The 12,005-nt window shown below is 54.6% G+C and overlaps 1 protein-coding gene across 1 annotated transcript; it reads right to left on the bottom strand.

Annotated features, from left to right (window-relative positions):
* Positions 1-469: 469 nt before the first annotated feature.
* Positions 470-11,235, bottom strand: LOC127467795 (uncharacterized). Its single transcript, XM_051780164.1, has 8 exons — positions 10,952-11,235; positions 8,579-10,404; positions 7,904-8,064; positions 7,505-7,634; positions 5,191-5,350; positions 4,566-4,773; positions 4,119-4,248; positions 470-1,659 (listed from the first exon to the last, which is right to left on the bottom strand). The coding sequence occupies exons 2-8, from the start codon at positions 8,621-8,623 to the stop codon at positions 1,654-1,656; spliced, it is 840 nt and encodes a 279-aa protein (XP_051636124.1). The 5' UTR covers positions 8,624-10,404; positions 10,952-11,235; the 3' UTR covers positions 470-1,653.
* Positions 11,236-12,005: the final 770 nt, after the last annotated feature.

Below are 12,005 nucleotides of genomic sequence, written 5' to 3'. Positions count from 1 at the left end.
CACGAGAGGGACCCCGAGCCACGAGAGGGACCCCGAGCCACGAGAGGGACCCCGAGCCACGAGAGGGACCCCGAGCCACGAGAGGGACCCCGAGCCACGAGAGGGACCCCGAGCCACGAGAGGGACCCCGAGCCACGAGAGGGACCCCGAGCCACGAGAGGGACCCCGAGCCAGGAGAGGGACCCCGAGCCAGGAGAGGGACCCCGAGCCAGGAGAGGGACCCCGAGCCAGGAGAGGGACCCCGAGCCAGGAGAGGGACCCCGAGCCAGGAGAGGGACCCCAGAGCCAGGAGAGGGACCCCAGAGCCAGGAGAGGGACCCCGAGCCAGGAGAGGGACCCCAGAGCCAGGAGAGGGACCCCAGAGCCAGGAGAGGGACCCCGAGCCCCTACAGAGACCCCAGAGCCAGGAGAGGTACCCCAGAGCCATTATAGGGACCCCAGAGCCATTACAGGGACCCCAGAGCCCCTCCAGAGCCCCTTGCTGGGTCACAGCCCCTCTTCTCCCGCCCAAACCCACCTTTCTGGCTGCAGCTGCTTTTCTTCTCTGGCTCCCCCTTCCTTCCCCAGGGAGCTTTGCCTTGTTCTTTGGCCAGGCTCCAGCTGCAGCTCAAGGGCAAAGCTGCAACTACAATTCCCCCTTCGGGTTTTTCACCTGAAAAACAAAGGCTTGGGCCAAACTCTGACCAGTCACTCGCTGAACACGAGACATCAAACAGGGCACACAGAATAAAATGCATCCAACTCTAAATCATGTTACAATGACTGTCCACCCCAATCCAGCACTGACATTAAAAACCTTCAAGCAATCAAAAAGGCCTCCAAACATCCCTTAGATAGAGAAAAGCACACCAGGAACAATGCAAAAAGAAAAATTCCAAACAATGCTCAATTATATCAGTCCATGGTTATTTAAAACATGTTTAGGGAACTTAAACCACTTCTTCCCATTATTCTCCATCAGAAATTACCCTTATTTAAGTTCTCCTTTTAACACTTCATTAAAACTGACTTATTAGGAAATGGTTTGAACCAAACTTCATAACTTGATGACTCCAGGGTTTGTGCTCCTTGACTTTGGCCTGAAGGGGTTTGGAACACAGGCTTTGTTCTGGAGAGCTTTTCCCCAATCTACAAACCCTTCTGCAAATGGGACTCCCTTCCCTCAGGGTTCGGTGGCCTCTGGTTTTCCTGAAGGCTGGGGGGGATCTGGGAGCCAAATCCCAAGGGATCCAGCCCAGCTCTGCACACACACACACACATTTCCAGCTGGTCACAGTCTCACGGGGGCCACCACCACTCAGCACATTTGCACACAAACACCCCTCTGAGTTCCTGGCACTGGGTCTGATGGACTAAGAAATGATCAGTCTGGTGGTTTGCCCTCAGAGGAGTAAGATCCAATGATGCATTTCTATTTTCATGACAATATAACCTGGAAAACACAAACATATTTCTGCTTCATGTGCAATTTAAAATTCAAAGACACAGAAACATTCCTAGAGTTCAAGTCCCCAGGTTTGGTTCCAAATGTCACTCGGTCCCCCTGGGCCAAGAACAGTGGCACACACGGACTCAACAGCCCTGCACAAGCCCAGGAGTGGGGGGGAAATATCCTTGAGAGCACTGCTGCATTTCAAAAAGAAGTCAGTCACATCAACTCTGTAACAAATAAAAAAGAGAAGTCAAAATAAATAACTGTAGACAGGGTATTAAGTACCTTGAGAATACCAATAAGAAAAAACTAAGAATAAAGGCATCTATTTGAAGTACAAAGAGTTTGGGAGACACCATTTGTTTGCCACAAAGCCTTTATTTTGTTGGCTCTTCTATAGTTAGAACCCAAACCTTACCCTCCCACAAAAAGCAGAAAACCTCTTCAGAGAGTTAGGAGATGGAGTCAGTTTGGATTAATGGGAAGAACATCTCTGGAGACAAAATAAAGCAGAGAAAATAACCCCATCCTCAACAACAGAGCTGCCTGCCCCTGGAGACTTGCTCTGGGGGTGACAGAGCCTGAAGTCTCCTGCCTAGTCCTGGGCAATACTTCCTGGGGACCACAGCACCACTGAGTTCCTAAAAATATCACAGGTTGGGCAGGTGCTTGGATTTTGTCTGGATTAACTCCCCCCCTTCCTTTCCAGGTGCTGCCCTACTCATTGTAATGGTGCTTGTACTCCCTGAGCCATTCCCTCCCCCATCCAACCATCCCTTGTGCCCTCTCTGGCAAGGACAGTGGGTCCAGGTGTTCTGCCACGCTCCCAGGGCACAGGGGGGGACTGTGGAGCCACCCTCGAGGGGGGAAACGTGCCCTGCCTGCCCTGCCCAGGGAAAGGGAACTGCCCCAGTGCTCCCCAGCACAAGGCACCCTTGGAAATATCCACTGCAATGGGACACTCAGGGACAGCAACAAGCACTGCACGAGGCTGCTCTGGCACAGGACCAATTTTAGCCTCAGCTTTTCTCTGGACCACTTCACTTTGTTTGCCACCTCATCCTGCAGTCAGAACTTGCTGTCCTTGCAACCTTTCAGGGTGACCATAAATGACAGAGGCCTCTGCTCCAGCACCCACAAGGGCCTGATCCATCTGACAGGATCCATTTTTCCAGGGAATTCAAAGCTCCACCTGAGGACTAGGGTCTTTTCTCACCCATCCCTGTGCTGCAGCTTGGCCTCCATCTCACTGTGCTTTCAGTTCCCTCCATGGTTGAACACTGGCAGCCCTGGCCCTGGGCGGAGCTCGGCATCCTGATCCCATCCCTCCTGGCCCCCGGAACCGCTGACTCAGCAATGGGGGGCCCTCCATTGCCAAGGGCACGGGCCCGTCGGGGCTCACGGGGGGAGCAGGAGGGCGAAGGCTCCAGCCCTGCTGCTACAACCTTCCACCACTACAGCCAACAGAGGAGCCTCTCCAGCCCTGCCTCCCAAGGCATCCTCAACAAACCCAGCCCAGCTCCACAGGACAAACTGCTCCCTGTCTGCCCAGGCCAGTCTAATCCCAGAGGCTCCCAGGTCATGCAGGACAACTGCCCAGGGGATCAGAGACCCCAGTCCATCTCTTCCTAGCACAGGTTTGGGTGAGTTTGGCAAACAGACCAACTGAGGAATTCCCTAATGTTTTCCCAGTTTGACCCCTGTCACACCAATCACCTTAACACTGCCAGTCCATAATTCTCATTCTGCTGTGTTCAGGACTGAGGAAATTGTACTTGTGTCTGACCAGGACATGTGCAAACCAAATGCTGGGGACTGGAACACACACCTGGCACTCCTGCAGCTCTCACAGTCACATTCCAGAGAAAACAGCCAATTGCACCCTCACTGCTCATTTCTTAATCCCAATCCCACACTTGTTTGGCACTTGGAGCACCACTTTTAGAACCCAATTACAGCCCATTAGAGAGCTCCCTGTCTAGCAGGGACAGGGACCCCTGGGATACTCTCAGCAATGCCTGAATCCATGGCAGGGACCTTGCTTTGAGCTCCCCAGGGCCGGGCACCCCGAGGATCTCCCCGAATAATCCTTTCGGTGCGCGCTGGAGTCCTCGGGGTGCCCCAACCCGGGGGGCACCAACAGCACTGTCCCTCCAGGGGCCAATTTGGTCCCAAAATGCAGGGGGATCTTGCCTGTGTCCCAGACTGGTCCGGGGATCTGAGGCCCTTCCCGAGAAAATCTCGGTGCCGGCGTGAAGGGCCAGAGATCCCTTGGAGCCACGGGAGAGCAGGCACAGAGTCCCTCCTGGGGGGCAATTCTGCTGCCTGAAATCAGCTCTTCAAAGGAGCCTCAAAGACTCAATTGGTGAGTTTTGGAAACCAGGCATTCCTTGCTTACAACACCCTGCCATGATCCCAGCCCCACGGGGGTCCTGGCAATCTGCTCCCAAAGGGCACACACAGGTGTCTCCACTGCAGCTGATGGGAGGGGTCAGCATGACAGGAGGGCTCATTTTCCTTCCCTGCATTCCTGTTCCACATTCAGGACATTTCCCAACACTTATCACCATACACACCCACCCTTAGAAGGTTTCCAAGGGGCTTCACCGAGGGCCTTCCCAGGTCTGCTCTGTCTGGAGCCCTCCAAGTCCTCAGTGCCTGCCTGAGGAACCTCAACACAACTCACCTGCTTACACAGCAACTTGGTGCTGCTTGCCTGCTGCCTCACTTCCCTTCTTCCTTCTTTCTTCACCTCCCTTGCTTGGTCCCTTTCAATCCCTGGGCTCAGCTCTGTGCACTTTCCAGGCTCCATCCCACTGCAAAAAGGATTAGCCCTTGTTACATCTCAACACTCAGAGAGCATTCCCCATTTTACCTGACACTTGTCCATTAGGCCAGGGTCTCATTATTTAAAGCACACTTTGACTGCTCAGTGACAACAGCTACAGCCCTGAATCCTAACACAGGCTGAGACACAAACACGGATGGGAACTCTTAAGGATCCACTTTGTCCTGCTCACCAATCAAAAGGAGCTTTCTGAACTCAAGAATAACAGACCCCAGGTCCTTTTTCTGCAACTTTACCTGCTATAAATGTGACCCACCAGACCTGCAAAGGCCCTTCCCACTTCACCTGCAGGGCTGGCAGTGCCACCACTGGACACGGCCCCAGTGGCCGGGCAGGAACGGAGGGGCTGGGGCGTCCAATCCATCGGCCCAGGCGGCACCAGGAGTTCCTGCAGTTCCTGAGGGGAGAGCCTCAAGCCAACAAAGGGTTAGGGAGAGCATTTGAAACTTCAATATGTAGATCTCCTGGGAGATGGGGAGGTGGACAAGGCCTACTGGGGCAACAAGGACACACTCAAGGTTACCTATTCAAAGGATCTACCAGCACTCAAAAGCTATCACTGTCCTTCTGTCAGGGGGAACTCAGCAAAATCTCTTTGCCAAGAGCCTCCAGGAGGATTTCCAGCTTTTGGGGCTCTTTTTTAACTGTTCTTCACATCACTGAAGCTGGGACTGTCACCTGCCCTACAGGGGGAACAGCCCACAAAGTTCACTTGCAGGGATGCCATTAACTCAAAGTCCCTTCTCAGGGGGTCACTGCACACCTTGGCCTTTGTTTGCCCTCCCCACCAAAGATGCTTCCAACAGTTCTGACACATCTGGCAGACCCAGAGCTCTCCTCAGGGAAGGCTTCAGCTGCTTAAAGGCTGCCCTTGCACCATCTATTCAAAAAGTCGCCATAACAGTCTTACCACACATCCCGAGGGAGCAATGCAGAGTCCAGCCCGTCCCACCATTCCCAGCAAGGCAGTTCATGGGCTGTCTGGGGCTCAGGGAGGAGTCACGGGGCTTCTTTTCTTCCTTCCCGATTTCCAGATTTTCTCCTTCCAAAGCAAAGCTTTCTTGGCTTTCCTTGATCAAGGAGATGCAGCAAAGGCCATCTTTTAAATCCAATACCGGAAAGTACTCCAGGTTGTCACTTACAGGGGTTCTCTTAGGTCCTGCACTAATCAATCCCCTTGGCCATTGCTTTTCTTGGCAGGTTCTTGCATTCACGTCCTACAAGCAAACCAGGAGGAGCAAATTCAGCTGTTCCTGCAACCAATCCAGTCTGGCATTCTGATTTTAAAGGATACTGGCTTGACCTTACCAGGAGAGATCCCACATTAGGGATAATACCTACAGGTTCTGCCCTCTTCCACTCTCCTGCAGTTCCACTGGCCCACACCACAGGAACAACTGCAGCTGCCACTTCAGTCAGGGCCTTGCTGCTGACAGGAGTTATTCCCTGCACAACAAGAGCTGCTGCTTGGACACATTTAGTTTCAGCAATTACAGTGTCAATAGACCCAGTTTTCAATTGCATTTCTGCCTCAACTTTCCCAATCAATCTCTTCCTAGCACAGGTTTGGGTGAGTTTGGCCAACAGACCAACTGAGGGATTCCCCAATGTTTTCCCAGTTTGACCCCTGTCACACCAATCACCTTAACACTGCCAGTCCATATTTCTCATTCTGCTGTGTTCAGGACTGAGGAAATTGTACTTGTGTCTGACCAGGACAGGTGCAAACCAAATGCTGGGGACTGGAACACACACCTGGCACTCCTGCAGCTCTCACAGTCACATTCCAGAGAAAACAGCCAATTGCACCCTCACTGCTCATTTCTTAATCCCAATCCCACACTTGTTTGGCACTTGGAGCACCGCTTTTAGAACCCAATTACAGCCCATTAGAGAGCTCCCTGTCTAGCAGGGACAGGGACCCCTGGGATACTCTCAGCAATGCCTGAATCCATGGCAGGGACCTTGCTTTGAGCTCCCCAGGGCCGGGCACCCCGAGGATCTCCCCGAATAATCCTTTCGGTGCGCGCTGGAGTCCTCGGGGTGCCCCAACCCGGGGGGCACCAACAGCACTGTCCCTCCAGGGGGCCAATTTGGTCCTAAACTGCAGGGGGATCTTGCCTGTGTCCCAGACTGGTCCGGAGATCTGAGGCCCTTCCCGAGAAAATCTCGGTGCCGGCGTGAAGGGCCAGAGATCCCTTGGAGCCACGGGAGAGCAGGCACAGAGTCCCTCCTGGGGGGCAATTTGCCTGCCTGAAAACAGCTCTTCAAAGGAGCCTCTAAGACTCAGCTGGTGACTTTTAGAAGCCAGGCATTCCTTGCTTACAACACCCTGCCATGATCCCAGCCCCACGGGGGTCCTGGCAATCCGCTCCCAAAGGGCACACGGAGGGGTCTCCACTGCAGCTGATGGGAGGGGTCAGCATTACAGGAGGGCTCATTTTCCTTCCCTGCATTCCTGTTGCACATTCAGGACACTCCCAACACCTGTTCCCATCTACACAAACCCTTATAAGGTCTCTGAGGGGCTCCATCGGGGGTCTCTGGTGGTCACCTGTGCCTGCAGCCCCCAAAGTTCTCAGTGACCACCTTATCAACTTCAAGACAACTCACGTGGTTGTAGAGGAGCCTGATGCTGCTTGGCTGCTGCCTCAGTTCCCCTCTTAATTCTTTCTTGACTTTGCTTGCTCAGTCCCTTTAAGTTCCTTGGCTCAGCTCCATGCACTTTCTAGGGAACATCCCACTGCAAAAACTACCAGTTCTTGGTACATCTCCTAACTCAGATATCAGGGAGTGAGGCAGAAATCAACTCATCCAGGGCACTGCCTCCAAATATTGGGACACAAACACCATAACATTCCACGGCCTCCCTTGGCAAATCAACCCCAAACTGCTCAGACACAAACAACACCCTGCACACTACAACAATCTGGCACTGCTGGTTCAACCCGGCCAAGTCAGTTGGGAAATGACACAAGGTCAACTTCCTTCCAAGTTTCAGTTATGACACAAAAATCAGGGAGATCACAGACTCCCCCCCAGAGTTTTACTCTGAGGAGAGAAGGAAACCAAAGCCATCCCCAGGGCTGCAATAGCTCAGGCTCCCCAAAAGGCCCAGGGGCTTCAGGTTTCCGAGGGGCTTCACCGAGGGCCTTCCCAGGTCTGCTCTGTCTGGAGCCCTCCAAGTCCTCAGTGCCTGCCTGAGGAACCTCAACACAACTCACCTGCTTACACAGCAACTTGGTGCTGCTTGCCTGCTGCCTCACTTCCCTTCTTCCTTCTTTCTTCACCTCCCTTGCTTGGTCCCTTTCAATCCCTGGGCTCAGCTCTGTGCACTTTCCAGGCTCCATCCCACTGCAAAAAGGATTAGCCCTTGTTACATCTCAACATGCACATATCATTCCCCATTTTTTCCTGACACTTGTCCACTAACCAGTGTCCCATTACTTAAAGCACAGTTTGACTCCTCAGTGACAACAACTGACAGCCCTGAATCCTAACACAGGCTGAGACACAAACACGGATGGGAACTCTTAAGGATCCACTTTGTCCTGCTCACCAACCAAAAGGAGCTTTCTGAACTCAAGAATAACAGACCCCAGGTCCTTTTTCTGCAACTTTACCTGCTATAAATGTGACCCACCAGACCTGCAAAGGCCCTTCCCACTTCACCTGCAGGGCTGGCAGTGCCACCACTGGACACGGCCCCAGTGGCCGGGCAGGAACGGAGGGGCTGGGGCGTCCAATCCATCGGCCCAGGCGGCACCAGGAGTTCCTGCAGTTCCTGAGGGGAGAGCCTCAAGCCAACAAAGGCTTAGGGAGAGCATTTGAAACTTCAATATGTAGATCTCCTGGGAGATGGGGAGGTGGACAAGGCCTACTGGTGCAACAAGGACACACTCAAGGCTACCTATTCAAAGGAACTACCAGCACTCAAAAGCTGTCACTGTCCTTCTGTCAGGGGGAACTCAGCAAACTCTCTTTGCCAAGAGCCTCCAGGAGGATTTCCAGCTTTTGGGGCTCTTTTTTAACTGTTCTTCACATCACTGCAGCTGGGACTATCACCTGCCCTACAGGGGGAACAGCCCACAAAGTTCACCATCAGGGATGCCATTAACACAAAGTCCCTTCTCAGGGGGGTCACTGCACACCTTGGCCTTTGTTTGCCCTCCCCACCAAAGATGCTTCCAACAGTTCTGACACATCTGGCAGACCCAGAGCTCTCCTCAGGGAAGGCTTCAGCTGCTTAAAGGCTGCCCTTGCACCATCTATTCAAAAAGTTGCCATAACAGTCTTACCACACATCCCGAGGGAGCAATGCAGAGTCCAGCCCGTCCCACCATTCCCAGCAAGGCAGTTCATGGGCTGTCTGGGGCTCAGGGAGGACTCACGGGGCTTCTCTTCCTTCCCGATTGCCAGATTATCTCCTTCCAAAGTAAAGCTTTCTTGGCTTTTCTTTGCTCAAGGAAATGCAGCAAAGGTCATCTTTTAAATCCAATACTGGAAACTACTCAAGGCTGTCATTTCAGGGGGTTCTCTCAGGTCCTGCACTAATCAATCCCCTTGGCCATTGCTTTTCTTAGCAGGTTCTTGCATTCACATCCTACAAGCAAACCAGGAGGAGCCAATTCAGCTGTTCCTGCAACCAATCAAGTCTGGCATTCTGATTTTAAAGGATACTGGGTTGGACTTACCCATAGAGATCCCACATCAGGGGTAATACCTACAGGTTCTGCCCTCTTCCACTCTCCTGCAGCTCCACTGGCCCACACCACAGGAACAACTGCAGCTGCCACTTCAGTCAGGGCCTTGCTGCTGACAGGAGTTATTCCCTGCACAACAAGAGCTGCTGCTTGGACACATTTAGTTACAGCAATTACAGTGTCAATAGACCCAGTTTCAATTGCATTTCTGCCTCAACTTTTCCAGTCCATCTCTTCCTAGCACAGGTTTGGGTGAGTTTGGCAAAGAGAGAGACTCAGGAATTCCCCAGTGTTTTCCCAGCTTGACCCCTGTCACACCAATCACCTTAACACTGCCAGTCCTTCATTCTCCCTCTCTTGGGTTAAGGACTGAGGAAATTGTACTTGTGTCTGGCCAGGACATGTGCAAACCAAATGCTGGGGACTGGAACACACACCTGGCACTCCTGCAGCTCTCACAGTCACATTCCAGAGAAAACAGCCAATTGCACCCTCACTGCTCATTTCTTAATCCCAATCCCACACTCGTTTGGCACTTGGAGCACCACTTTTAGAACCCAATTACAGCCCATTAGAGAGCTCCCTGTCTAGCAGGGACAGGGACCCCTGGGATACTCTCAGCAATGCCTGAATCCATGGCAGGGACCTTGCTTTGAGCTCCCCAGGGCCGGGCACCCCGAGGATCTCCCCGAATAATCCTTTCGGTGCGCGCTGGAGTCCTCGGGGTGCCCCAACCCGGGGGGCACCAACAGCACTGTCCCTCCAGGGGCCAATTTGGTCCTAAACTGCAGGGGGATCTTGCCTGTGTCCCAGACTGGTCTGGGGATCTGAGGCCCTTCCCGAGAAAATCTCGGTGCCGGCGTGAAGGGCCAGAGATCCCTTGGAGCCACGGGAGAGCAGGCACAGAGTCCCTCCTGGGGGGCAATTTGCCTGCCTGAAATCAGCTCTTCAAAGAAGCCTCTAAGACTCAGCTGGTGACTTTCAGAAGCCAGGCATTCCTACATAGTGTGAGATATTTTAAGGTTTTTCCTACTGAAAAGCATAAAGCTTTTTCAGGGACACCTGACCTCCCACAGACAGCTCCTTTCCTATTTCAATACAAAATTATTTTCATGGAATCACTCAATAGGAAGTGCCCAGGAACTCCAGACTGTGCTTTCTAGAACAGAAAACATACAGAGAGAAGGAGTTTTGCACAAGTGTAACATTCTCCAGAAGAGACGTGACTTTAGTTTTACCCTTTGTGTTCAAATATTCCATAAAAAAGCTCCAGCAGGAGAGCTGGTACATTCCCAAGAGTATCCTGGAAGTCCCTCTTACGAGGGCTGGAGGAAAAACACAGCTGTATGAGTCCCTTGTGCCTGCAGATGCCTGGGGATCCTCTCCATCCACCTCGTGCTCTCCCAGCAGCAGAAAGGGTGCTGAGACAGGAGGAAGGAAACCTTTAGCATAAAACTGGGGAGGAATCTAAAGCTTCCTTTCCTGGGGAGCATTGTGAAGTCTGCAACGAGAAAGGGAAAATTTGCATCTCCTTTGGTACACGTGTCAACAGAGACTGAGACTTTTTGCCTTTTTCAGACAACTGTGCCCCTTTTGGCTCCCTGGCAACTCCAATGGCACCAGAACCCCCTTCCTGCACACCCACGGCTGTCACACACAGGCACCCACACACCTTTGCTCCAGCCCACACGTGGCCAACATCTCCTCACCCTGGACATCCCAAGGGCAGTAGTTTTGCTAGAGAGCACAACAACCCCATGTCCTTGCAAACTGCCTCGCTGCAAAAAAGGAATCGTTTTCCTGGACATTTCTCCCACACTTAAGGTCTTTTCAAACTGCTGTCGTGCCACCAAACCTGCTCAGGGTCCCTCCCAGCTTCTGCCTGTCCTTGCATTTAAAGGCATGGGCACATTCTACCTTCCACCAGCAAACCCAGCTCCTCACGGGCAGTAGAAGCCCTGCTCTTACCTGGACAGACTGCCGGGCTCGGCACAGCTGTGGCTCATGGAGCAGCTTCCCAAGGCCGTTCTCTCTCCCAGCAGGAAGCACAACTCGCCTCCGCACCAGGGGAAACCACGAGCGAGGCTGCAAATGGATACAGAACGAGCAAAAAGCATTAACGCAGCACCACGAAACTGAGACCAGTCTTCGTCTCGTAACCCTGCACGGGGAAAGCCTTTGGGGTTCCGAGGCAAAGCCTGAGACACCCAGAGAGCACCGGCCCCAAAGCCGCGCCACGGCTCCCCCCGGGGGCACCCGGCAGGTAAGGGGCTTACCCGGGCCCCGCCGCCCAGCACAAGGCGCCCCTAAACGCCCCCGGCTGCCCCGGTGCACAAACCCAGCGGCCAAGGCGCTCTCCCCTCCGCAGCCCGGGCAGCAGCGGGGCCACACCCTCAGCCCCCACACACAACCGCCCCCACCTGCCCCGCCGGCCCTTTATACCGCGGGCTGGCAGCGCTGCCCAATCAGCACTCGAGCGCCTCCGCCCAATCCCAGCCCGCCTGGCCCTGCGGCCCCGCCCCGCCCGCTCAGCCCGGCCCCGGCCCTCGGCGCGGCCCCGCCCCCCGTTCCCTCCGCGCGGCTCCCGCCGCAGCCCCGGCGGGCGCTGCTGGGGCCGGGGAAGGGCGGGTGGGAGCTCCGCGGTCACGGCCCGGCCGGGAGCTCTCCCGGGACAAGGGGAGCGGGGCCTGCGGGGACAGCGGCCTTCTTGGGGGCGGGCAGGGCGGGGCCGGGCGGAGCGGCGCGAGCCGGGGGGCGGGCCTGGGCGGGCCGAGGGGCGGGGCCGGCGCGATCCCGCGGCGCTTCGCTCTGGGCTCCGGGGCTGTTCCGGGCTGGTTTTGGGTGCGGGTTTTGGGGCACTGCGCACACCCTGCCCTGGTCACAGCCCCGCCCCAGCTCGCTGCACTCCCCGCACCCCTCGCTCAGCTCCGCGGGGATTTGTGCCTCCTCTGAAGGTGACAAATGTCTGCAAAGCCAGTGGGGAAGCCACAGAGCTGCAGCCCCCGGGCCCCGCCGCGGCTTC

This window comes from Manacus candei, unplaced genomic scaffold, assembly GCF_025592945.1.
Source record: "Manacus candei isolate 608988 ecotype Guabito, Panama unplaced genomic scaffold, ASM2559294v1 h1tg000014l, whole genome shotgun sequence".
Classification (NCBI taxonomy): Eukaryota; Metazoa; Chordata; class Aves; order Passeriformes; family Pipridae; genus Manacus; species Manacus candei.
Note: the sequence above shows the minus strand (reverse complement) of the source record. Positions and strands in the feature narration are given on the sequence as shown.